The 27454-nt window shown below is 43.1% G+C and overlaps 1 protein-coding gene across 2 annotated transcripts in view; it reads left to right on the top strand.

The window, feature by feature from the left end:
• The window catches only part of BMPR1B (bone morphogenetic protein receptor type 1B), a 129193-nt gene that overhangs the window by 42370 nt on the left and 59369 nt on the right, over positions 1–27454 (top strand). The window contains exon 2 of one of the 2 annotated variants that reach the window (XM_033160522.1): positions 11860–12075. In XM_033160522.1, the coding sequence (XP_033016413.1) occupies positions 12003–12075 (73 nt within the window). In that variant the 5' untranslated portion in view covers positions 11860–12002. Of the gene's footprint in view, positions 1–11677; positions 12076–27454 lie in introns of those variants that run through there. The other variant, XM_033160521.1, reaches the window with a different exon arrangement.

Genomic DNA, 27454 nt, shown 5'->3' with positions numbered 1-27454 from the left:
TGGTAAATCACTCCCCCCCCCCTTTTTTGCCTGTTTGGGGGGGGGAAGCCTCATTATAAATTAGTTGCTGTGAGTTATTAGACTGGGCAGTCTTAAGCAAACCATTCTGGGTTCACAGTGATGCACGTGACTGTGCATGCCTTGAACGCATGTAAATGCGGAGTTGCCTGTATACAAATTAATTGATGATGATGATGATGAAAATGTATGTATGTATGTATGTATGTTGTTGGACCAACCCCCCAGCATCCCCGACCCTTGTCCATGCTGCCTGGGGCTAATGAGAACTGGAGTCCCAACAACATGTGGAGAGCCACAGTTTCCTTGTCCCCTGATGTAAATGCATGCACATGGAATTCTAAAAGTATCATGCAGTATATACACTCTGCTATTTCACGTACCAGACATGTGTATTGTGAGCTGTTGGTAACGCAGCAATCATGTTTTCTCTACTGTTAGGTCACCCTACTCCTTTGAGTCGTGAAAAACTCTAAGAGCACTGTGTTTACCCAAGTTTGGTTTCCTTTGGGAGAAGTCACTGGAGGCTTACGCTGGCTGATAATAATTGTGAGCTTATTTTGAAATGTACAGGTTTGAATATAGGTGGAGGCAACAGACAGTGAAAGTCCACTATCAGATCTCTAGGGAGATAGCTAGAACCTGACACTTACACATCTTAAAATGTAGCTCTCTTGTGTCTCTGTCTAAATTGCAATCTTTTGTTCTTTCCACACACAAACACCTTGCCCCCCCTCCTCCTGGCGATCATCTTAGCTCTCCTGGAGACATGTTGCCTGAATATTACAAGCTATCAACAAGTCTTTTGTCAAGAGGTTGGTCTGGTATTGCCTCAGGGTAACCAACACTGATTGCCCTACTCACAGAACTTTGATAGGAAGCCTATAAACATACCTTTATCTCTTCCCCACCCCCTTCTTGGCTTTTAAAATTGTATAGGAGAGGCTACTCTTGATAGAGTAGAACTTTCAGCATTGTGCGAGGAGGTAAGGAGTGCTTGGGCAGAATGAAAAATAGGTATGTTATAAACTTATCCCTATTTTCATCTTTTAAAGGTTGGAAGGTGTGAAAGCTAGGTCTGGGCAGGGTCCCTGTGCTTTTAAATTATAGGAATGAGAAATTTGGTTGGTGTAGTTTTCCCATTAGTGCCACTTTAGTAATATAAGCTCTGCCTCCTGAAATTGTCACTGATAAACAATTGACAAAACAACAGGTGCTTTATTCTGCCTAGTTGCACAGGGCGATTCCAATAGAATATGAGAAGAGAGGAAAACATAATGAGAAGGTGCCAGCAAATGTACAAAGAAATTAGGTCTCCAAAGGGCTTTACCAATATATACTCCATGAAACTTTTCAGTTGTGCATAACTATCATTAAACGTGTCAATACTTGGTTTCAGGTCAACGATTGTGGGAAGGCGAGAATTTCTGAATAGCAGTGACTGAATGCCTCCTTTTAGCATTCTCCATTAGCAGGGGAGGGGAAGGGATTTGTAGTAAAGTTGCATACAGGTGTGCTCAAAAGCAAGTCCCAGTGAATTCAGTGGTGCTTACTTCTATTCTCACATGGGATTAAGCCTTAACTCTGTGTAAACATGCACTGGGTTGAAGTGTAAGAATAAGCCTACATGAAAAGAGATTTTTACATACTCATTAAGACTATTTAAGAGACTATTAAATATTGAAATATGAACATGAACCTAAGGGACCCAGGTGGTGTTGTGGGTTAAACCACAGAGCCTAGGGATTGCTGATCAGAAGCTGATTTCGAATCCCTGCCACGGGTGAGCTCCTGTTGCTCGGTCCCAGCTCCTGCCCACCTAGCAGTTCGAAAGCACATCAAAGTGCAAGTAGATAAATAGGGACCGCTCCAGCGGGAAGGTAAACGTACGCTGCTCTGGTCCGCCAGAAGCGGCTTTGTCATGCTGGCCACATGACCCGGAAGCTGTCTGCGGACAAACGCCGGCTCCCTCGGCCTATAGAGTGAGATGAGCGCTGCAACCTCAGAGTCGGACACGACTGGCCCTGATGGTCAGGGGTCCCTTTACCTTTACCTTTAAGCGATGATAAAGTAATTCAAAACAATTACTTTAATAATTTAAATAATTTAATAATTGTTACACACACACACACATTTTTCATTGTCAAAGTGTTTTCCCCTTCTTTACTGAATTTGGTTGAGTTTTTGTTTCATACTTTAAATTAATGTTTACAAAGCTGGTACAAAGACGTGGATTTCTGATAGATGAATGAGATATTAACTTGTACTGGAACATTTGTAAGGCAATGTAAGATAGTGGCTTGTCAGTGTTTTTTCCTGGGCAGGAAGCTGAAGGGGCTTGGGGCACAGGTGGTCTTTTTCAACACTCCTTGCTGTTGAAGGTCATGCCTCAGGAAGAAAGAGGAAAGTACTGGAAGTAAACTACTGGCTGCGCTGGTGTTGTTTTCAGGAAATGTTTGGCTTCTTGGACCATGATATCCGCTTCCTTGAGGAAGGACTTCTGGTAAGAGATGGGTTGCACATCACAGTGGTTTACAAGAATGTGTTTGCTAAGTTCAGAAGAGCTTTAAACTAAATCCTATGGAGGAGCAAGACAGAAGAACACCTGGTATGGGGGATTATAGGGTCTTTGATGCACAGGAAATTGAGGCAGTGCTCCTGAAGAGCAGGAAACTACAAGGAGGAAGCAGCTGGAGAGAATGACTAACGATTTTAGTTGTCTCTATACTAATCCACAGAGTATAGGAAGCTAGCAAGACAAATTTGAGCTCTTAATACAGGATGGCAAGTATGTCCTAGTAGGCATTACTGAAACCCAGTGCGATGAGACTCATGACTGGAACATAGGAACTGAAAGAATAGACCCAACAGGAAGGGTCTGGGAGTATTTATAAAGGATGTGTACAGTTGTGAAGAGATCCATGATCTGGAGCATGGAAGGGATAAAAGTAAAGGCCAAAGCTTATTAGAAATAGAAGCAAAGTGGTTAAAATTTTGGATATAGTCTAGGATGATTTGGGGCAAATCCGCACCATGTATTTAAACCACACATGGAGCTCATATTTAAAGCACACGACTTCCCCCCAAAATAATCCTGGGAGCTGTAGTTTTCCCTTCACAGAGCTGCAATTTCAGGATTTTTAACAAACCACAGTTCCCAGGATTATTTGGTGAAAGCCATGTGCTTTAAGTGTATGGTGTGGATGTGCCCTTAAAATGAATTCCCAACTCACTCAGTCTGGCTTTACCCCTTAGGGTTTTTGTTAGGATAAAATGGAATAACTCCCCACATATGCACCCTGAACAATTTGGAAGAAAGGTGGGGCGAAAATTTGAAGAAATAAAGAAAATAATATAAATATAAGCAAGTCTTGCAAAATGCTTAAAGCAAACAAGAAGAACAAATATTGACAATTACCGGCAGTGTTTTCTTTGAAGTATTATTGTGTTCTTGAAATGTATATGGCAAGGTATTCTGCAGTCATTGCTGTAAATATTTACGCTGAAGTTTAAGTTCCACTGGGTTCAATTTTGCTTACTCCTGAGTAAGTGAGCATAGGTTTGCCGTCTCTCTATTTTGTGATGTACCCTGAAATTCTCCCTCAATTCCACACCAATTTCTTATAAAAAGATATGCTTTTAAGATAATGTTACGTTGCAGGTTCATGGGAAATTTGCTTATATTTATTAAAGAGAACTGTTGGAGGAAGAAGAAACACAGACACACAACACATTTCTGCCAATTTGTTTGTTCGCTTTCCCCATGCTAAATTTCTTTAAGACATTGTTGCTAATAGCAACTGCAGGGAATTTGTTGAAAACCACACTTTTTTGGGGGGAAGACAATGGGCCCCAAGTCTACTGTGGCACAGCTTTAAACTTTATTAAGTCTGCCTTGGACTCTCCTTTCCTCTCCTCAGTTAAATGGAAGAAAAGTTTGGCAGCCTCCCTGCTGTGAGCTTGATTGATGCACAGAACATCTGAGGGACTTTTGTTTCCCTGGCTTGCACTCCATGAGTGCATAATGTGTGAATACTCAAATAAGGTCAGCCCTTATCACATGTAATCTAGGCCTGAAAGCAGATCAACAGTGACAGTCATACCCCATAAGCGAGAACACAAATCATCCTCTGCAGGCTTTGGAAAAGTTATGGGATTTTCTCCCCTTGCCTTGGAAGGTTGAGGGCAGCAGGCGAGACCCAGAAAAGCAAGGGAATACGTGCTTGGAATATAATGCTGCTCATTCAAGGGGGCGGTGGGGGTGATTGGATTGGATTGTTTATTTGTAACAAAGTGTTAGTCTTTTCACTGGGAGTTTGAAGCAAGTTCTCCGCTACTGGTTGCTACTGGCCTGTGATGTGGAATGTTGAGAGCTGGGAATGGACTGGGGAGAGAAAAAAATTCTCTGGCTTCGAAAAGAAAAGGCTATATCAAAGCGCTTTGATAATGATTGGGAAACTGTGCCGAATGGTTTTAGCCCAGATCGACAAAGCAGAAGACTTGTGGGATCTGGGACCTGATTTAAAACCAACACCATGATGCTTCACATATAAAATGGTCCCTTGGCAACCCACATGCAACATTAGCGCATCAGTACGGTGCTTGCTTCAGTTCACTGATTCCTGACATGTGTTCAGACAGGATACATTATGAGAAATGAGATGCTAGAGACATGAAATGCCACAAAAGCAAACAATTTCCTGCATGCTTGTGCACACCGGAGCATCCTACTTAAATCGATTCTTTCTTTTCAAGTGTATGTGCACAGGATGAGGCAATGAAAGTGACTATGAAGTAGGATAGTTCCCCCCCCCATGAGAATTTACACCTTTCTGCTATAACAAGCAGCTGGCCAACAAACCAGAACATAACGTATATCGTACAATCTGCTTTCTTCTGTTGTGGATACCAGCCTATGGTTTGTGATAACATTGATGCAGAACGACTGGCCTTGTAGTGACTGAGCATATATGAACTCTGCTAATATACGGAGTGAAATGTATATTGTAAAAAATTAATAGTAATTCCAGTATGTGTAGAGGAACTTTTGGCATACAGTCATTTCTCAGTGACTTATTTTCTGAACAATTTATGATTTTTCTTTTAAGACAACTGAAGCATGTGCATTTTTGTACCAAACATTTACTAAAGGTAACATTTTTTTTTAAAATGAGAAGCATGAATGTTGTTGTTGTTCTTCAGTCGTGTCCGACTCTTCGTGACCCCATGGACCAGAGCACGCCAGGCACGCCTATCCTTCACTGCCTCTTGCAGTTTGGCCAAACTCATGTTAGTAGCTTTGAGAACACTGTCCAACCATCTCATCCTCTGTCGTCCCCTTCTCCTTGTGCCCTCCATCTTTCCCAACATCAGGGTCTTTTCCAGGGAGTCTTCCCTTCTCATGAGTTGAGGCATGAATGTTAATCTTTCCCAACTTAGTATCATAGTTGGTTTGGGCTTGAAGAGGGAGCAAGGCAGGATTTCTTGTTGCAATTAATGTGTGGCTGTTGGTTTCGTTCCTTTACCTAATGTGTTCAGTGGCTTTCTAAAGCACATAATAAGATGATCAGCATTAAAAAAAGAGAGAGCTAGAGTTACATGGCTGATAAGATTAACAAGCATGGAAACAATGATGTCATTTTCCAAACTATGGAAACAAGCGAGATTCCCCCTTTTATATTTATATTATCTTGGGTATTTTTTTAAATTCAAGGACCCCCCCCCCCCAAGGCAGGATTTAATAGTAAGTGTGCTAACCTTATACAGTGGGAAAATGTAATATGAATTACATGACTTATCAAATGCAAAACTCCGAAAGCCTTGACGTCTACTTACAAAACTGGCATAATCATAATAGTTACACGCTTTATTTATTTTGAATCACACTGTTGTTGCCACATATAGGACCCTTGATACTTACTTAGGATCTGCGAATACAGTCTGACTTCTTAATTGCACCAATACTATGAAAGCAGGAATAAAACTGAGTAAAACCTGAGCCTCCCAGTAGAATTCCCTTAGCATTATACAGTTCAGCAGCCTCCATTCTCTTACCATGGAGGTAAGGATGCTTGTTGGTCTCACGTCAGAACTATCAGGACATGTCCCTTCCTATTTCAGGGTTGGATTCAGATGCAGACGTAGCATGTTTTTTGGTTTTTTTTGTCATGGGCTGCTGATTCAGTGGCATCTATTATATGTTACTGGATTCTTAAAGTCAGAAGATGTAAGAAGTGGCTGCTGCCCAAATGAAGTACTATCATAGAATAGTAGAAGAGTAGAATTGGAAGGGATCCTGAGGGTCATTTAGTTCAATACAGTGCAGGAATCCTGCCCACAGCCCATCCCTGGGTACGTTTGAACCACCAAGTTAGCAGCCAGACTTCTTAAACTTTAGCTGTGCTGTGTCATTGGAAGTAGAGGGAAAGGCTGTGTACAACATTTACTCTGGTTTCAGCATGCTCCCACTGCTGGTTTTTTTGTATCCATGTACACATGGCATTGCCCACAACGGAGCAGAGCTATCCTGCAGTTCCTTGACAAATACTGCTGTTTGATGTGTTTTCCCTCAATACGAAAGCTTAAGCCAAAGTCACTTTGCAGTTAGGCTGAGGTGTGCACGTTTGAGATAGCCATTGTGTATACAGTGGTACCTCGGGTTACGAACTTAATTCGTCCCGGAGGTCCGCTCTTAATCTGAAACCGTTCTTAACCTGAGGTACCACTTTAGCTAATGGGTGCTCCTGCTGCTGCCGTGCCACCGGCGCATGATTTCTGTTCTTATCCTGAGGTAAAGTTCTTAACCCGAGGTACTACTTCCGGGTTAGCGGAGTTTGTAACCCGAAGTGTTTGTAACCTGAAGCGTTTGTAACCTGAGGTACCACTGTATACAGATGACAGCTTCATGAATTGGGGGAAGTTGAGTTGGGGAAGTTGTAGGGGTGTTAAAACAATGCCCATGCCCACCCCCTCTCTAGTATGTACAACAGTGTGCAAATGCGACTTGAAACACAGTGGGTGGGGGTGGGACAACCTCACTCCATTTTATGCTGCTAATGTGCGTATAGTCTTGGTAGGCTATGGGCTTGGTCTAGAAAAGTGGCGTGACAGTGATGGATAAACCACACTTTTGCAAGCACTGCATATGCTGACAAGTATGTTCTGTTAGGAAACTCGCAAAGTGGCGTTGAAACAAAGCAGACACGTTCACAATACATTAGGAACTGTAATAGAATCAGTTTTGTGACATGAAAAATGTTGTGAGATGAGCCACAAATAGGTTCCCGGGGTAGCTAGTACAAACATGTACAAATGACACCTGTTCAGAAAGAAAGGAGAGAGATGGGGAATGGCTCTCTCTGTGTGTGTTTTGTTTGTTCTCTTTACCTTTTATGATCTTTGCTTTCAGTTTTACATGATATGTACATAGGCCCAATTCATAGCATTATTCCTGTAATATGGTTGATGTTGAAACCTCACCATATGATACTCAGACTAATCTGTGTACATTTTGATCATGGAGGCAACATCTGGGTATGCCCAAGTGAATATGTACCATCACTGGAAATTGTTTATTGCACTTTATCATGTAAATGTTTTCTAGAGATTTTAATTAATTAAACTAGGAGCCTTGTACCTGGCATTGCTTGGAATTCCAAACAACAACAACGTCAGTGCAGTTTTAAAATCAATGGTTAAAAACAGTGTCGTTTTGAAATGTTTAGAAATGGCAGCCACTGTTATCCAAACATAGACAGAAACCTGCTCCTTGAACTGAGGAACAATCACACAACATTTGGTTATTGTTATGTATTGAAGTTCTCACCCTAGGCCACTAGGGGTGTTGTGTATATAGTTTCAATCTGCCCACCGTGACTGCAGTTCTCATTCAGGTCCACATGCAAATGAAGGATTGAGAGTGCCGCTCACGTATTGGGTAGCTAGAGAGAGTTGTTACTGTTGCATGTTACTGAGCACTATATAAGCAGGCTGGCTCAGCCCTTCAGTTCAGTACTGTTCCAGCCTGAGAATAAAGAGAGCTGCTTGGAGAATCACTGTGTCGTCTGCTATGTCCACCCACTACATAATAGTTATGATATCTTAAGAAATCTCCAGATGCATAGCAAGCAAACAACTTTGCAAAATATGTAATGAATTAATTTTATTCGGGGGGGGGGGGGGTTCAGCCCAGCATCTTCCTTCCTACAGAGGCCAACCACATGTTTATGTAAAGCTTATAAGCAGCACGTGAGGGCAGTTGCCATCCCTAGTTTTTGTTCTAGAAGCATGCTGCCTCTGATCTTGGAGAATTTGTCTAAGCCTCCATCCCCATTAGTCATGGTGGGGGAAGCCTCTCCTCCACCCAAGTATGTCACTACTTCACAATGTAGTGTTGTTCCAGGTCCAAACCTCTTAGCCTGTGGTTTGGTGAGGAGTCTAAACCACAAGTCCTAGTTCAGAGGCCACACTAAGCCAAACCTTGGTTTTGCTCATGCAGCGCAGCAGCAGAAAAGGCAAGGGAGGAACTAAATGAGTACAAACTGCTCTCTGGGAGGTCAGATATCCATGCAGGCTGCATTCACATGGCAGTTTATTCCATTACATTCCACATTATATTTGAGCTTTTGCACAAAAGCTTCTTATATTTGAACTTTTGCACAAAACCTACCGGTACTTCTGGAACAATAGTGCAGGTTTACTGCTTTTTCATTTTTGTATTATTTGCTTCCAGAAAACACCCACCTGTAAATAATACAGAAATATTCCACTACAGTTCTGGAATTGGCTTTTACAGTCTGTGAAAACTTAAATACAATGTGGAAATCAACAGTTGGTGGAAACGTAGTGAAAACAGAATAAACTGTGATGAGAATGCAGCCGCAGTGTCACTAAGTTCATAATATTGTGCGAACCAAGCCATTGTCTCCTTTTGATTTTTTATTTAGATTTTAAGTATTTTTTTTAATACATACTCAATTTTACACATGTTTTAATGCTTTGGGCCCACTTGCATGCGAGTAATATCCATTGAATTCTCTAGATTTACTTCTGAGTGGGCAAGGTTGGGGGTACAGTTAGTGTTGGAATTCTATTCCGCTAATTCCTTTGGGATCCTTGGATGGAAAGGCGATCTACAAATGACTCAAACAAACAAACAAATAACAAAGACAGCAGCATCTTCACCTTTTATTTTATTTTGTTATTTACAATGTTAGCCCCTGCTTCAACCAGACTTTGGTGCATGAAACCCTGTAGGAGCCAGCCTGCGGGTAGAGATGGCTTTTTATGCCAAATCCTCTGTGTCTGCTTATTCTTCCCCTCTTTCAGGAAGGGGTCCCTCCTCAGATAGTTTTTGAGTCCCCTCACTGAACACCACCATGCTCCTTCCTCCCTCTGTTCCTATTTCCCTGCCCAGGAATGGGGACACACATTCCTGTTGCCCTATGTCTCTACCTTCCACAGTCTAGGAGGAAATGCCAAGTATGGAACTCATAATGTCTCTGTTCCTCCTCACACTGCCTTCATAAGGTCGAGTTCACTTCATGTTTCAGTTCTGGCCATCCTTGTGGTCACCACTGTCCTACCCACCAAACAGAATCTTATCCACACACACTGCCCTTTTCTTGCAGTATTATAAGGATGACAGTATTGTTTGGGCCAGATGTTTGGTTGTTCTTTTCAGAACTGGGAATTCTTTCAGTTAAGACCTGACCCTTAGAGAAACCACTTTAAGAAATGAAAGGGTGTCCTGCTGATTTTGGAACTTAAGAAACTGCTTTGTACTCACTCAGTCGGACCATTGGTTTGTCTAGCTCAGTATTGCCAACACTGACTGGCAACAGCTCTCCGGGTTCCGGGCTGGAGGCTTAACAAGCCCTAACTGGAGACACTAGGGTTTGAACTTGGGATCTTTTGCATACAAAGCTAATGTTTTACTACTGAATTATGACCCATTTTTAAAATTACAATAATGTGATATTGTGATTTTAAAAAAAACTTTGTACAAAGTATATATGGTAAGAAATGGTGAAATATTGGTTTGTGTAATATATTCAATTATGTTTTGCATATATGTATATTTTCAATGATTAACCCCCCCACTGTTGGTATACTGGTATGCTTGTATATTTTGATTCAGCTTGGGCTATCCTTTTCACCTAGTTTAACTTCTAAATTCATCATGAAAGACTGAGTCTTGTGTCAAAATAATATATTTTGTGGTTGTTGAAGAGCATAGATGTATTTCACCTGCACAACCTTTCTTTGATCAGATCAAAATAACCTAGATGTTATCCAAGATGATGGGTTTGTGGCTGCTCAGTAAATATATAACATTAAACTACAAACAACATGTCCTGCTATATTTTGATATCAGGGTTATAGCTAATCTGCCATTGTGGGTGACCAAAAGCAAGTGGACATGCTATCTTGCAAAAACATCAGGAACCCAGGTTTACAAAGTGGGGCCACGTTTGGCCCCAGACATTTTAGTAACTAGCAGTGCCATCTTCTCCATGTCTTTTCAGGAGTAAGTCCCAGTGAGTTTTTAACAGGGCTTACCCACAGGTAAGAGGGCATAGGACTGTTGTCTAATAGTGATGCACCCAAACTTCAGAATCAAACTTTCCCAAGTCCAAAATTTTCAGAGTAGTTGTTCCCTTCCACCTCCAGATCTCTGGAGTTTGAGCTTAGCTCATACTAAACTGAGCCCCTGCCTCCCCACAAGCAGCCTCCAGCCACCTCACTGCTGAAACTTGCCTTACAGCAAGGATGCAAGGGGCTAGGCATTCATTAGGCCTTGCAATGACAAAAGCTATGTGCAATGCCATTTCCCAGAGGTTCTGGATCCTTAGCAAAGGAACCCTTGAATGGTACAATTCCTAGGAATCCTTAGCATGCATTCTTGGCACCAGGGGCCAAGGAAATTATAGACTCTTGGTGCTTTCGGTTGTTATGAAAGGACACTTCTGGGGCACTAGCGTTCCATGCAGAGATTTAAGGAGAAGAGCAGGGAGCCTTGCAGAAGTGATGGAGAGCATACAGAGCCCCAGCTTGTTCCAGATCTTGTGTTCCCAGTGGCGTCTCCAAAAGTGTGATGGAGCTTTGATGAAGCTGTGCTTAAAATAGTAATTGGGCCTGATCAAAAATGAGCCGAAATTAGCCTGTGTTTAGGAAAGCCCAGTTTGAGTAATATCACCCATCACTATAGAAACAACGAAAAAATATTACTGATGATTAATCACCCTTTAAAACCTGCAGATTGATGTGCCCACTTCCTTCTGCTCCACTGTATACCGAGTGGAATACACAGTGATCTTAAAGCCCAGTTTACATAAAATGCCACTTTTTAAAAACTTCTCTCTTTTTTTGGCCTTGCTTCCTCGGGAATAGACTGAAATGAGAAGCCAAACAAACAGCTTTTTAAAACCCCATAATTTGAAGCTGCACAACTTTCTGTTGCTCAGTGCAAGGCATGGTTAACAAGCTAATTCGAACTGAAGAAATCACAGTTGTACTTTTGTTTTCATAATAACGCCTGGCAGTTTGGTAGTTTCTTTGTATTCCTCAAGGATCTCCCGGCTTTGTTTTGTGCACATGAGTGTAAAAGAGAAGAGAGGAGCTGAAATCTCTCTGTCTCTGTCTCTCTGGCTGCAGCTTCTAAGTTTACACACATTCCCAGTGTGGGCAGCAATCAGTCCATGCTCCTGTCTCAGGAATCCAGTCCGGCTTGAGAGCCCTGCTGCCCTTTTGTTGTCCTCCCCACGAGGGTGATCAGTTGAGGACTATGTGGTGACAGAACCAGTTTGTAACAGGCTTGTCTTTCACCTTTCTCCTCTCCAGGCTTTGCTGGCAAGACTCATGTGAGGATCTGAGAGAGGCGTGAGTGCAAAAGGGCTGTAAAGTGAAATAAGAAAAGGAAAGAAACGGGAGATTTAAACCACAAGCAAATCAGTGCTGCTGCTGCTGCTGCTGCTGCTACTGCAATGAACTGGCTAGAAGAATCAAACTGGAGGTTTCACGTTTCCCTCCTCATGCTGCTCTCGATGCACACCAGGGGTAAGGAGATAAAATGTTGTGCAATGTACTTCTGACAGGGTGCTGATGAGCTGAAGATAGACTCTAACTGCTCTGTTGCTATTGTGAAATGGAAAGCTTAAGGGAGAGTAGCTTGGAGTTTGCAAGCCACCGTTGCTTTGTGCAAAATAAAAAAAAAAGTTCAGCGACTTAATGGCTTGTGCACAACACCATTAGGGCAGTGCATGGGAATTGAAAGCCGATGTGTGCTAAACTCGCAAGGCTCTACTTTACTGCATTTTTCTTCGCCTTCGCTGCATTTCAGTCACGTTGCCATTTGCTTCTGAATAGGGTGATAGCATTCTGAAGTTTATAGAAGCAGCAAAACGTCGTTAAGGTCGTTTTGGTTATCAGTAGCAACTGATGTTTGCTCTTACAGTGTTGATACAGTTCTTTGAAATTACTTCAATGATGTGTTGGAGTAAAATTATGCAAAAAGGGGGAAAAAATCTAAGCGGGAATTTAGAGATTTATGCCTTTTTATTTTTGAAAAAGATTACTTTTTAAAAAGGAAGCTGAGTTGAATGCAAATGATTGGGAAACATGAGTCAGCATAATAACTTTTAGCTTGTTTCAAAGGACTGAAAAGGTTCTCATTTTAAAAAGGGGAAAGTGAAGAGTGAAGTTAATGAATGAATTGCACAGGAAACAAGTATCTGGGAAGTTTTAAAAGAATGTATAATTCAACATTCACCAAAGGGAGATTTTGAACTGAAGACAAACCGATATAAATAAATGTGTTTAGTTAACGGTTTAGTTATGAGGATGAAGTATCTTTAGAATTGTGAAGATGCTCTGACAGAAGCCAGAACTTAGGACCATTCTAGTTGTTATTTAATTAATTCATGAATCACCTTTTGCATTTGTCGCAAGGCATGTTACAATCATACCATAAACAGCTAAAATTTGTTTTAAAAAGTACAAATATAACTAAAGATAGGTGTTTCTTCTGTATTGTTTTTAAACCTAATGCAGATATATTTTCATGTGGCTGGAAAAGCTTGTGTAAACGAAATTGTCTTCAGTTGTTTCTGGAAAGTACATCTAGTGGTTTGCTTGTCATATGTCAACAGGGATGCTGCTCCACAAAACAGGCCACTATGCTGAAGGCCCTGCTCTGAGTTCTTGCTTCTGATATTTTGGGGAATTTAAGGAGAAACTCTCCTGCACAACACAGTGACCTACTGGGAATATAAGGGATAAGGTGGTCCCTTAAGTAACCTTGTCCTGAGCTGTATTGGATCTTACATGTCAGTACCAAAATGTTGAACTTTCCCTGGTAGCAGACTGGAAACAAATGCAAATCCAGAAAATATGGTGTTGTATCTTGATACACCCGGGACGCGGGTGGCGCTCTTGGTTAAACCACTGAGCCTAGGGCTTGCTGATCACAAGGCTGGCGGTTCGAATCCCCGTGAACTCCCGTTGCTCGGTCCCAGCTACTGCCCACCTAGCAGTTCAAAAGCACGTCAAAGTGCAAGTAGATAAATAGGTACCGCTCCGGCGGAAAGGTAAACGGCGTTTCTGTGCGCTGCTCTGGTTCGCCAGAAGCGGCTTTGTCATGCTGGCCACATGACCCGGAAGCTGTACGCCGGCTCCCTCGGCCATTAACGCAAGATGAGCGCTGCAACCCCAGAGTCGGACACAACTGGACCTAATGGTCAGGGGTCCCTTTACCTATCTTGATAGCAGTTTGTCCCCCCCAAACAACCTAGCCACTGACTTGCTTCTGCCGCCCGACCAACCTTAAGAGTAGCCCCACATAGAGTGTATGGCAGTAATCCAGCCTTGATGTTACTAATGCATGGACAAGTGTGGTCAAGCTATCCCGATTCAGAAAATACATTCTTAGCTACTGAGGAGACTTACACCCCCAGTAACAGGGCTAGATCTATTATTTATTTACTTATTGCGCTTATTATATTTATAATCTTAAAACTAGTAGAAAACCAAAACAGAAGAAAAACCTAAACACATGCATAGATATAAAAGGGATCAAGGAGCACCCACAAACTACACACCTACTCATTCAGGGAGACTGGGACCTCCTTTACTGACTTCTCAACCTGGGAATCACCCACCTCTGACTTGCCAGGATTCTGACCCAGTTGTTAGCCCTCAAAGTCCACCACTGCATCTGGACATCAGGGCCTGCTCACCCATCCCTGATTCAGATGCTATCAAGAAAAAAAGTTGGGTTTCATCAGTGCCCTGATGACACTTCATTGAAGATCTCCTACTGACCACTCACATTGACTTCATATGGATGTTAAATAGCACAAGATACAATAGTGTTGTTAGGCAACACAAAGTTCAAAAGTCAGGGAGCTGAGGAACACTAATCTAATGCTACCTTCTTCAGCTGTCCCTGGAGATGAAGCCAGAACCACTGGAGAATCACCAGGCAAGAATGTTCAAGGAGGAAATGGCCTGTAGGAGGTCCTGTATACCTGAAGGAGCGTCTCCACCCCCATCGTTCAGCCCGGACACTGAGATCCAGTGCCGAAGGCCTTCTGGTGGTTCCTTCACTGCGAGAAGCAAAGCTACAGGGAACCAGGCAGAGGGCCTTCTTGGTAGTGGCGCCCGCCCTGTGGAATGCTCTCCCATCAGAGCTCAAGGAGATAAACAACTACCTGACATTCAGAAAATAGCTGAAGGCAGCCCTGTTTAGGGAAGTTTTTAATCTGTGATATTTTAATGTATTTTAATATTTGTTGGAAGCTGCCCAGAGTAGCTGGGGAGACCCAGCCAGATGGGCGGGGTACAAATAAATAATAATAATAATTATAATAATTATGGGTGGCCTGAGGGCCACATTTGGCCCTTGGGACTGAAGTTCCAAACCCTGGCCATAAAGTTTAAGAACTGGAAGGGGCAGTCCTTTGATACAAATAAATTGATGTGTGGTTGATGGGGTTTAAAAAACAACAACAACTTTTCTCAAAGATGTATGGTTTTTTCCTCTCATAGGTTAGAGAACAAATTGGTAGGCTTCTGTGTGTGTGTATGCAGATGATTCCCAGCTCTACCTCTCCTTCAAATCGGATGCAGTGAGGGCGGTGAAGGTGGTTGGCAGATGGATGGTGGCCAACAGATTGAAGCTGAAACAGAAGTACTGTTTTGGGGGGACGGGCAGGTGGGTATTGGGGACTCCCTGGTCCTGAATGGGGTAACTGTGCCCCTGAAAGACCAGGTGCGCAGCCTGGGAGTCATTTTGGACTCACAGCTGTCCATGGAGGCGCAGGTCAATTCTGTGTCCAGGGCAGCTACGGTATGTACCAGCTCCATCTGGTATGTGGGCTGAGACCCTACCTGCCTGCAGAGTGTCTCGCCAGAATAGTGCATGGCTTGGTTATCTCCTGCTTGGACTGCTTCAATGCGCTCTATGTGGGGCTACCTTGAAAGGTGACCCAGAAACTACAGCTAATCCGGGATGCTGCAGCTAGACTGGTGACTGGGAGTGGCCGCCAGGACCACATAACACCGGTCCTGAGAGATCCACATTGGCTCCCAGTACGTTTCTGAGCACAATTCAAAGTGTTGGTGCTGACCTTTAAAGCCCTAAACGACCTTGACAGTATACCTGAAGCAGCATCTCTACCCCCATCACTCAGCATGGGCACTGAGGTCCTCCTCTGAGGGCCTTCTGGCGGTTCCCTCACTGCGAGTGGCAAAGTTACAGGGAACCAGGCAGAGGGCCTTCTCAGTAGTGGTGCCCTCCCTGTGGAACACCCTCTCTTCAGATGTCAAGGAGATAAAAAAAATGACACGAGACACCTGAAGTCAGCCCTGGAATGGGAGGTTTTAAATACTTGATGTATGTTTTTAGATATGCTGTAAGCTGTCCAGATTGCAGGGCGGGGTATTAAAAAACAAAAATTATTCTTATTAAACTCTGATTGTGAATTGAAGGGGTAACATGCAGCTAAGTAGACCCATTAAATTTAATAAACGTAAGTTAGGTCCACCAGTTAAATTGAGTCCACTCTTAATAAAACTTAGTTGAATATCACTCAAGGTTTATAGGATTTTGTGTCTCCTGTGTCACTCCTATAAGACGCATGGGCACACCCAAATTCACCTGTTTTGCCACTATATCTTTGCTGGTGTGTGTGTTTTGGTGGCAGAAGTGTTCATGGCAATCTGTTGGTGTTTCATGGCTTCCATCAGACCCTATTGTCAGCAGACACTGAATATAGGAATGTGCTCTAAATCTACTTCATGGGTTTCCAGAATTTTGGAAATATGTATACTGTTGTGCTGGAGTCATTTGCGGCTGGCTATCTTTTGTGCTGTTCCGTAAGATGTGCTGCTAGTTTGAGAGACATTAATTTTCCATTATTCTTTGTTCCACTCCTTTTAACATCCCAGAGCATTTTCTGGGAAGGAAGCTCCATTGCAAAAAACTTGTTTCCAAGTAAGCATAGTGCTGCAGATCGCATTCTGTGTGAAAATACGATTGTACAAGCACAGGTGCTCATTTTTAATCTCGGAGGACCCATTAGGAAGAAAACGTTCCAATATTACTGAGGAAGTTGAAGGAGCGGCTTTGGAAAAATTAAAGAAGCCTTAAACAGATTTTGAATATATAGATTATATTCCATTGCCAGATGCTGGGCAGCTCCTCCCACCTTAAAACACAGATTCTTAATGGTTTGGCTGACCCTCAAGGGAAACAGATCTGTACTAAGATATGAACATCTGTAAGGGCGTGGAAACATTTATGCAGGAAACCTGCAGTGGACAGCTGAAAGGCAAACAGTGACAATCTCTCAACCCAACGAAATGGAATTTTGTTGTCTTATTAGGCTATTCCAAATGGGAAACATGAGAAAAAGTAAAATAAATATGAAGGCATCCAAAGTCAAATCAGGAGAACTAATTCAGTGTCTCAATATTTGTCCATTCACATACACAATCCTCCTCCTTGCTTTTTCCTTTGCAGATAGGAGCATTTGTTAGCTACACAGAACCTTGAGATTCGCTGCATACATAGGCAAAGATAAATCTATCTTACTTCACTTAAAATTATGATATTTATACTTATTTTCACACAGAGACTAAAAAGATACCTCAAGGTATTTCCAGATCAAAAGTAGAAGAGGTGTCCCTTCTACTACAGTAGGAAACCATTGGTGGGGGTAGCGACAATGAACCTACCAGCATAGTTTACAGATCACTGGCTTCATTTGGACTATACATTTGAAGCAGTGATGGCTTCTCTCAAAGAATCCTGGGAACTGTAGTTCGTTATGGGGCAGGGAGCTTTCAGGAGACTCTGTATTCTCGCAGAGCTACAATTCCCATAATGGTTTAACAATCAATCCTTCTTCCCAGAGAACTCTATGGATTACTACTGTGATCATGTGAACATGTTGGCTCCTGGGGGGGGGGAGCCCCACCAAGGTCTGAGGGACAGTGGACCAACACCCTGCGGAAAAAGTTTGCTGACCACTGGTTTAGATCCAACCTTCTTAACCATGATCTGTAGCTGAGGTTTGTTCCTATGATTATAGACCAGGGGTCGGCAAGGTTTACCTTGCTTGGGCTAGTTCACTCCAGCAGAGATCCCTCCGTGGGCCGGATCGCGCACATGTGTGAGTGCGCGTGACTGCGATTTCTGGCGCCTGCGCAGACAGGATTTCCGGTGCCTGCATCTATGCAGACATGATTTCCGGCACCGCGGAAGCGAGTCCCCGCGCCGCGCCGCGCCGCGCCGGTTTAGCACAGCGCATGGAGACTTGCCAAGCTGGCAACTCAGTTTAGGGGTGGCTTGTGGGCCGGTTAAACAACCCCCATGGACTGCTTGTGGCCCATGGACCATAGTTTCATTGCTCATATGAAGGGAGGAGCAAAGGAACTGGAAAGGAGCTACATGCAGCTTCATTTATCTTGTGTCCATCTCTCATTATGTCAGAACTGAAAGCTTAGTGTGATGTCCACATTGGGCCATTGTTGTTTTCTGGAAAAAAAAATAGATCAGAGGTCAGTAATATGATTCCTTCTAGATGTTTTGAACTACAACTCCCATAATCCCTCACCATTCATAGTGTTGGCTGGGGCTGGGAGTTGGAGCCAGCATCTGGAAGGGGCACCAGTTTAGGTATTCTCAAACCAGGTGGAAAGTTGAAATCCGGTACACCCATAGATTAAGGACAGCAGTAGGTGAGAAATTGTAAATCTGTGATTACTGGACCTTCCTACTCTTGGTATGCACCCTCTTCCCCACGATATTTGTTTGATTTAAAGCAGTGGTAACAACTGGGCCTGTTGTTTTTGTCCATGGAGTTTTCTTGGCAGGGATACCGGAGTGGCTTGCTCGTTTCTGCTCCAGGTGGATCATGTTTAGTCCAAACTCTCCACAATGACCAGTCCGTCTTGGGTAGCCCTGTACGGCATAACTCATAGCTTCTCTGAGTTATTCAAGCCCCTCCTCCATGACAAGGCAGTGATCCATGAAGGAGCCTGGCATGATCTGGTCCATGGGGTGACGAAGAGTCGGACACAACTAAACAACAACAACAAGTGGGCAGCTGAGCGTGTTGGGCAGGTGTGAGTAGTAAGGAGCTACATATAAGTCAGGTAGATAATGGATCTGAACACCAGAGCCAAGGTGCTCTAATAAGACATTGACCAGCAGGGTAGAGATTGTGGATGGGTCTATCCTGCATTCAGTGTGCCTAGATTAACAAGGAAATGAAGAGTACTGTATGCTGTTCTGATTTATAAATGATACTAACTGGGAGGGATTGCAAACAGAAGATAGGATAAAAAATTATATTAAAATTATATATAGCATATTAAAATTATATCACATGATTTATCATAGTCATGTAAATCAGAGTTTTGACCTGTGAAGAACAAATTTCATTTTAACAAAGATAGAGCTAAAATGACTTATGAATTGTAGTGGTCTGCAGCATCCATATCAGTCAGCAAAACAAACAAACAAACAAACAAAATCATAACACCTCCTTTGGTATTACTTAACAAAAGAATAGTACCACAGCGTGAGAAATTATAACACCATTATGTTTGGCATAGGTTAGGCAGAAATGTTCTGTGAGTTCATGCCTCAGCTGATTTTTTTCTAGGATTGTTTGAGGGTGTCAAGAAATATGACTAGATATTATGCAATAGGAACTGTGTTGCAGGGTATTGCTCTTTGTAGTAGAAATCTCACAGATTTGGAAGCCACAAGGAATGTGGGCAAAATGGGGCCACTAAGATGCAACAAAGAAGTATTTTTTCCAGCATGTTTGGGGTAGTCCCAAGGTTGGCAAAAATACAGGAAACTCTTTTTTAAACAACAACAAAACAAGAACAACAGTGAGACAAAATGTCTAAAAACAAGCCCAGTGGGAACTTAACAGGCTCATTAGCCATGGTATGCAGAGTGACAGCTGGAAAGAAGAAAACCCAGAGAACACAGAGAAAAGAGTAGAATGATTGGTTTATGGATGATGGGTCAGTTTATGGGTAATGGGTGAGATCTGTGTGTCCAACATAATTCCACCACTTTGTAACTTCTGGACTAGCTGTATATTTCTACGCAACTGTCCATAAGAGGGTGTGTACATGAATGTGTACGGTATGAGGAACAGACAATGTGTCATAGTCTTCTGTCATGTTCTTCAATAAAACTTTTCCAGAATAAAATGATGTTGGGCACCATATGGGAAAAAATGTAGTGGAAGTTACAATGGTTAAGGACAGTTGCCACCTGTCTGCCTCAGGAGACAATGGAGTGTGCCTCCAGAGGTGAATCACAGTGTGTGAAGTGACCTCTGTGGAGCGCAAGCCCTGGGCAGTGTGTCTGGAGGTCCTGGGCTGCCCAGACGACAAGACCCACCACCCCTGGCCTTGCTGATGTTGGCCAAAGGAAAGCAGAACAATACGTTTGGCACTGCCTTAACTGCAGGAGTTTCCGGAAAAAGAAATACTGTACAAGACTCCCTCCAACCATCATAGGGACTTCGGTCCAGATTTGTGTAGAGTTTACTCCTTAGCCCCCCCCCCGAAGATGTCCTGCAAGGCAGCGAATATTTAGTTTTCCTTTTCCCAGGTTGACAAGCCGCACCTGTCCCTCACTTCCCTCTGCAGCAAGTGTAGGCACAGTTGTTAACAAAGAGTCATGACTGTGACCTGGTTCTCATGTCACAGTAAACCAAACTATGGTTTATGAGGACCGTGTGGATGTGTGGGCTTCTAAAGAACAATTAGCCGCTTTGCTCTTCCTGGGTCTTTTTTTTTTACTCCAAGGTGGTTTCTTCTTGATTATAGCTCATGATGACTGAGGAGAGTGCTTAACCACAAGTCAAAAGTTTGGAAAACATGCTAGGTTTGGAGTAAATGAGACCAGGGAAGAGGAAAGCAACTGTGTCTTCCTCTCCAAGAGCCTGCACACATATGCGGTGCCAGTAAGCCATAATTTGGCTTCCTGTGACATGTGAACCAGGGGTGTGGGTGTGTGTGTTTAATACTGTGATAGCTGCAGTGGTGTTCCTCTGAAAAAAAGAGGATTGTAGGTACTGACTTGAGGACAGTTGCACCAAGGTTTTACACTACATCCATTCCTTGGCATTCCTGTTAATTTCCTGCTAGAAATTTCAGTAAACACAACTTGTGCTCAGTATTACAGATGCTTGAAATTTTATATCTTCTGTGATTTTTCCCAAGGGAGAAATGACACAAACTTGGCATCCTTTTTCATCTCTCTCTCCCTCCCTCCCTCCCATTTACGTTGTGGAAAAGGTGTAATATTCCAAGCCATCTTCCAAACTGGTAATAATGCATTTTTCCGGCCATAAGATGAAGCCGTCTATATTTATTAACGATTATATTTATTGTTTATAAAGCAACTAATATAAGTTGGCACTGTACAAAAAAATAAAAATCAGGCTAACAAGTCCCTGGCTCTAAATCTGCAATCTAATAACCCCAAATTGTTGCATTTTAACTGCTCAGCAAAATTTGACAAGTTTATTACGTCTACATATTTATTTAATTGGTTAGTATGGATTGTATTAAGTGACTGCGTCAAAGTGATACATTTTAACCTGTGCATTTTATTGGACACATGTCTCTAGCTAAGTTGTTGCTGTTCAGTCGTTCAGTCGTGTCCGACTCTTCGTGACCCCATGGACCAGAGCCAGGCACGCCTATCTTTCACTGCCTCCCACAGTTTGCCCAAACTCCTGTTAGTGGCTTCGAGAACACTGTCCAACCATCTCATCCTCTGTCGTCCCCTTCTCCTTGTGCCCTCCATCTTTCCCAACATCTGGGTCTTTTCTAGGGAGTCTTCTCTTCTCATGAGGTGGCCAAAAAAAAAAAGTTGCCGGTCCAAAAAAGTTGAATAAATATGTTGCTTTTTGTAATGTTGATGTGTCGCTCGAAATGAATGGGAGTTACACTTGAATCCCGCCTAAGCACTTCTCTTTAGAGGGAGAAAACAGCTATCACTGTGATAACTCATTCCTGTATTTGGCAGTTATTGAATGCCCTGTGGGGGGAAATGCTTAGAAGACTAAAGCGGCAATATGTTTTGCATATCTCCACTCACGGAGACACTTCTCAAAAGAGGAGCTTTGGTTGTCAGCACAACACAAGAAAATCAGTAGCATGAAAGACCTTCCAAGTGTGCTGCTGTGGTTAAAGATCTACCTACTCTTTATACTTCCTTGAATTTAATTCCTAGTTGTTTTTGTTTTGTTTTGTTTTGTTTTGTTTTGTTTTGTTTTGTTTTGTTTTGTTTTGTTACCTCATTATTTTCTGCAGTGGGCTGCATTCTGAGATGCTGTGTTGTTGGGAAAGAAGCTTACCCAGGGAGTTTCATTGGTGGGTATAGTTTATGGCACTAATCAGGATTAGTACCAGTGACTAGCCTCTGAAATGTACGAGGGACTAAAGTCTTAGCTGGTTACATGAAACAAAAGCAACTTAAAGACATGTGTGAATATCTCCGTTTTAATCAGACCTGTCTCAGTGTGAGGGAAAGTGGGTGGGGGTGGGGTTTTGTTTTTGTCTATTAAGAAAGAAAACTCACCACACATTTCTCTCTCTTAAGCTTAAAGGAATTCTCCTTGCAGATTTAATTTTCATCAATATTTCACCTCTTCTGCTTGATTTAGCCCATCAAAGCACTGTTGAGATACCTGATATTTTACCTAGCTAGCTGTGTTTCATTTGCAAAAAGGGTACCCTAAGCAAGAGCCTGTTTCTTTCCAGAAGCTGCTTGTTGTTTTGGCGGTTTTGGAACAGTTCTTCTGTGAACAGTTCTTCTGTGAATACAGCTGGCAGTGGCTGATGACTGACTAGCAAGAATTGGATTCCACCTTCTTTGCATGGCCCGTAGGGGTGACAGATGGATTTATTAGCTTTATATATCCCTCCATGGAACTCTAGATAGCATGCAAAGTGTTCTTTCTTCTGGGCAGTATCCCCACCAGGCACCCGCCAGCCCCCAGGAGTGACGTGTGAAGGAAGGTGGAGTTGCAATGGCATCCCCCCAGTGCCAATAGCACTGCCAGTCACTGGGATGGCTAGGAGAGGTGGTGCGGAAGTCAAGGGAAGTCCACGTTGTTGCTGGTTGTCCCGCAAATATGTACTCATTGCATGGCCACCACCTGTGCAGGTGTCCCCAGCCTCTCCACCACCGCCTTGCCCCATCTCATGCCCATCTTGGCTGCCTATGGGAGGAGGATGTTGCTGCAGCTTAGCTTACCACTGCTGCCAGGCCCAGGCATCATGCTTCACTTGAAAAAGGGGCACACCCACACAGTTTTCTGCTTGTCCCATGTTTTCTAGGCTGTGTGGATGTGCCCCTTGTTAAAGCATGCTGCCTGGACCTGGCAGTATGGATGAGCCCAAGGTGTCTGCCTCACCACCTGCCTTCAGCCATTGCCCAGCTCTTTTAAACATTCATTCTTGAGTAGCTGCTTCAACTCTCTTAGTCATGGAATTGCCCAACAAGAAGATGCTCTTTCGTTTAATCTGCACAGTCTCTGCATCCCTGGTAGATAGCTTTGTCCTTGTTACAGACTGCATTAGAGACTGCCTCAAATAGCTTTCAGAAACTAGGGCCATGCAAATATGTGGAGGGGGGAGTAATTCTGGGTGGTGGTGGCGGCGGTGGCGGCGGCAAGCAGGTTGTCCTGAATCACAACTATTTGAGGTTTCAAATGGTTTTAAACACAATTTTAGAAGGATTCCCCCCTCCAAAGAATGGTGTATAAAATAACTTATATGCACATCTCCCCATCTAGAATGTAAAACCGAAACAAGTTGTTTTATTTCCCTTTGTTAGCAGAACCCACTTCTGCCTAATCAGATATTATTTAGGTGAAACTCTAACATTGCAGTATTGATTCATTGTTTTCAATGTTTTATTAATGCATTCTCCTCTTCCCCGTTGTGCTCATTGGTAATTTGAGGTGCGGAGCTCCCACAATCACCAGTTTAGGTTGCTGATGAGCGCTGTCATCTCACCCTCTCTGCCCCCACAATAAAATCTGTTTGTGAATACTGTTTTGAGAAGAGAATTACCGCCACGGTGCTTTCAAAAATGTTCTCCAGTTACTATACTTTTACTTCTAATGGAAGTGTGCACCTTAGCCATGTGTTTGGGTGAATGTGCACTCTGGATTTGTGGCTGAGCTTTTAAAGTCCTGTGTTCGATACTTAAAAGGGTTTTTAAGGAGCTAATTAAAGATGTGGTACAAACGGGACAGCGGTTTGCCTTTACAAGGCTATTAGTGAAAACAACAAGATTTGCCTTTCACTTCTGGCATGTCAGCCTTCAAGATTTACGTGTGTGTGTGTGTATGTGTGTGTTAAAAACTGTCACTGGTTTCAGATGTATTGTCATCAGTGGGTGACCTTGTTAAACAAATGCAACAAAGGAGAAGGTGTGTGTGTGTGTGGGGGGGAATCCTCTCACTGTAGTCTCCTTAATTAATAAATGTCCTTGGACAGTACAGCTACTGTCACCCAGCTGTATTCTGTTTGGCACTACTTTTTTAGGTTTTGCAGTCCTTAAGGTGGCTGCAAACATGGATAAATCTGATTTGTATCTAACTGTTTAGCATCTTGAGGATTCCAGATGCCTTATTTATAAAAGGGTGTATTTCTTTTTTTACCGGCGTGACTTCGTAACTGTGGAGAAAAGTTTGAAGATGGCGAGGGTACCTCCTGAATAAATCTTAGAAATCATCAGAATTTTTGTTGACCATGACTACCTCCACTGTTGGAGACAACCTGCTTCTGAATGCCCATTGCTGGGAATCATAAGTTGCAAGAGCGCTGTTACACTCGGGTCCTACTTGTGATCTTTGCATAGGCATCTGGGCTCCCACTGCGGGAACAGGATGATGGGCTAGATGGGCCTTTGGCTTGATGCAGTAGGATTGTTCGTATGTTCTTACCATTGACCAAGGAGCCAAGTGCTGTGTTTTGAGGCATCTGAGTGGAATATTTCAATCCAGGATTGTACTCACAGACAGAATGAGGGCAGGCTCCCGGCTGGTGCATTCCCCTCAACTCAGGAGAAGTGAATAAATGAAACGAGAAAAGACTGGATTTATTCAGGGACAGACTGTCAGCGAAAGACCCAAACTTGTGGTCGAACTGTTGCCTGAGTACATCCTTCCCTGTGGTTAGTATTGCCCAGCCTTGGCTTTTGCTGCCCATCTGTATCTAACTTCTCTATCCTTCCCTACCGTCAAGCTCCCAACTCTTGCTAAGAAAGAAAGAGAAAGAAAGAAGTTGCAGTTCCCAGGGCCGCCTCATCATAGGGGCTGGGTGGTGCGGTGCACCAGGGCGCCAGGCCCACCAGGGGCGCCCCCGCGAGCCCGCCGGCATACCAGGCGCCCCCTCCTCAACCCGCGCCTGCCCCCATGGGCGGGCGGGCGCTCACGTGCCGGCAAGCAAGCTTCAAGCCGGCTGCCCTCCGGAGACGCAGCTGGAGTGCTGGGAAGGGTGCGCAAAGCCCCGCGCCGCTCCAGCGCCACGCCCCTCATCCCCCGAGGGGTGGCCAGCGCGGGAGGGAGGTGGGCGAGTGGGGGATGAGGGGCGTGGCGCTGGAGCGGCACGGAGCTTTGCGCGCCCTTCCCAGCGCTCCAGCTGGGGCTCCGGAGGGTGGCCGGCTTGCAGCGCCACGCCCCTCATCTCCCGCTTGCCCACCCCCCCTCCCGAGGGGCGGCCAGCGCGGGAGGGAGGTGGGCAGAGAGGCGGCCCACCGGGGGCGCCGAGGGATCCTCGTGCCAGGGCGGCCGATCCCTTTGACGGCACTGGCAGTTCCTTCTAAAAACTTGGAACATGGAAGCAGAATCAATTTATAATCAACAAGAACACAAACCGTTGTGATTTACATTGAGTTTGCCGCCTTGAGTTTTGCATTCAAAGAAATGTGGGATCTAAATGTACTACCGGTAAAATAAAAATAAAGTAGTTGTGATCACAGTTTATTTTATTTTTTAAAAGTTAGAAATAGTATTATCAAGGTAGCTTGTAGTATGTAAAAGATTTTCACTTCTTTCAGGGGCTTGAAAATAATTATTCCTACAAGATAGTGTTAATCACTCTTTCTGTGGTTCCATCTATGGGATTTTGTTTTTTTTAATAAGAATTTATTGGTATTTAAAAAAAATACAAAAAATACATACAAGTACAAAATACACAACAAAATACAATACACAACAACACAACTAAAAAACAAAAACAAAACCTCACAATCATACATCTATTTAACTATTCTAATCTTATTTATAACCTTACTTGGGGGACTTCCTCACATCCTCTCTTCTGCGTTCATTTCAAATATACTGTAGTAACTTTATAACCACTTTAAATTCTTCTTTCACAATTTATCTTAATCCTTAATCTACCATCTTATATCAAATCTTATTCTTAACAAAAATACACAAAATCACAATTCTACCTACTTACATCCTATTTTAAACTAACATTTTATCGCTATCGCCTATAATATCCACTGATTTCAATTTAAAATGTCTATCTTTTCATGTCGTTTCAAATATTCTTTAAATTTCTTCCAATCTTCTTGCACCTTCTCCTCCCTCTGGTCTCGGAGTTTCGCGGTCAGTTCTGAGAGTTCCATATATTTAATCAACTTCATCTGCCATTCTTCAACTGTTGGTAGCTCTTCAGTTTTCCAGTTTTTAGCTATTAAAATCCTAGCAGCTGTTGTGGCACACATAAAAAATATTCTATCTTTGTTGGGAATCTCATGATTGGTCATGCCCAGCAGAAAGGGATTTTGAATACATATGAATAGGCCCTGCGAAGCAACAGCCTGTTAGTTGGATGCATTTTCCATAAAAGTGCAGTGTTTACCCCTGTTGTATAAGAGCTGCTGACACTGATATATACTGCAGAAGTGGAAAGGTCCCCCCCCCCTTCTTCTGTGAAGGAAAATGAGTAGTAAGGAAGTAGGGATTAAAATGTGCTCCTTATCTGCACGGGGATGTTAATCTTGTAAAATAAGGAAAAGCCACCCTGCTTGCCACCGCCTGTCCCCCCCCCCCTTTCTTGTTCCCTTTTCACTATTTATGTGGGAGTAATTCGAGGTTAAGCAAAACATGGACTCTTCCTGTCAGCAGCTTGGGATGGAGTAGAGAAATGTGGATTAAAACACATAAACAAAGCCGAAGCCTTTCCTTCAGAACTGCTTCTGCAAACGATTTCCAAAACAATCAGCATCACAATGCTAAGTTTAGACTGGTTATTTGTTTCAAAATATCGGTATGTCCCCCTTCCAAAGAAAAAAAGCTGGATGTGGTGCCCTCTTTTGAATAGTCTCAAAAGATGTCCAGGAGGGCTATGCACTTTAGGATTATTGTCACTGCAACTTTTTAGGCACATACCACAGTGAAATTCAAGGCATTTCAGCAATGCTCAAAATGCACTGTGTTTCTTTCTGTAGTGCTCACATCCCACACATGAAAAAAGCAGTTTTCATTTCTCCAAGTAGAAATTGAATAGCCACTCTCTGCCACTGCTAGGGTGGAGCTTGTTGGGTCTACTTATATACAGCAGTTCTCTAGTGCTATATCTGTCCATCTGATGGGATGGTGTTGAAATGCAGGGTTGTGTCTTAATGCTATTTGACATCTTAGCATTCTGTCTCCTAAGAAGCTACTTACTCTGGAGCATGTTGTGGTTTCTTCCCTGTAATTCTGTGGGATTTATTTGGGTGATGTGTTAAATCATGGAATGGGAACTTTTTTTCATGGCCAATGCTTGGCTTGATGTTCAAACACAGGCACTGTAAAGATTAATCTGTGTCCAACCTGTCAAAAAAAAAAAAAGTTCTCTTAAACAATTTCTAGAGCACGGGCTCCAT

This window comes from Lacerta agilis, chromosome 9, assembly GCF_009819535.1.
Source record: "Lacerta agilis isolate rLacAgi1 chromosome 9, rLacAgi1.pri, whole genome shotgun sequence".
Classification (NCBI taxonomy): Eukaryota; Metazoa; Chordata; class Lepidosauria; order Squamata; family Lacertidae; genus Lacerta; species Lacerta agilis.
This window is presented reverse-complemented; position numbering and strand designations above follow the sequence as displayed.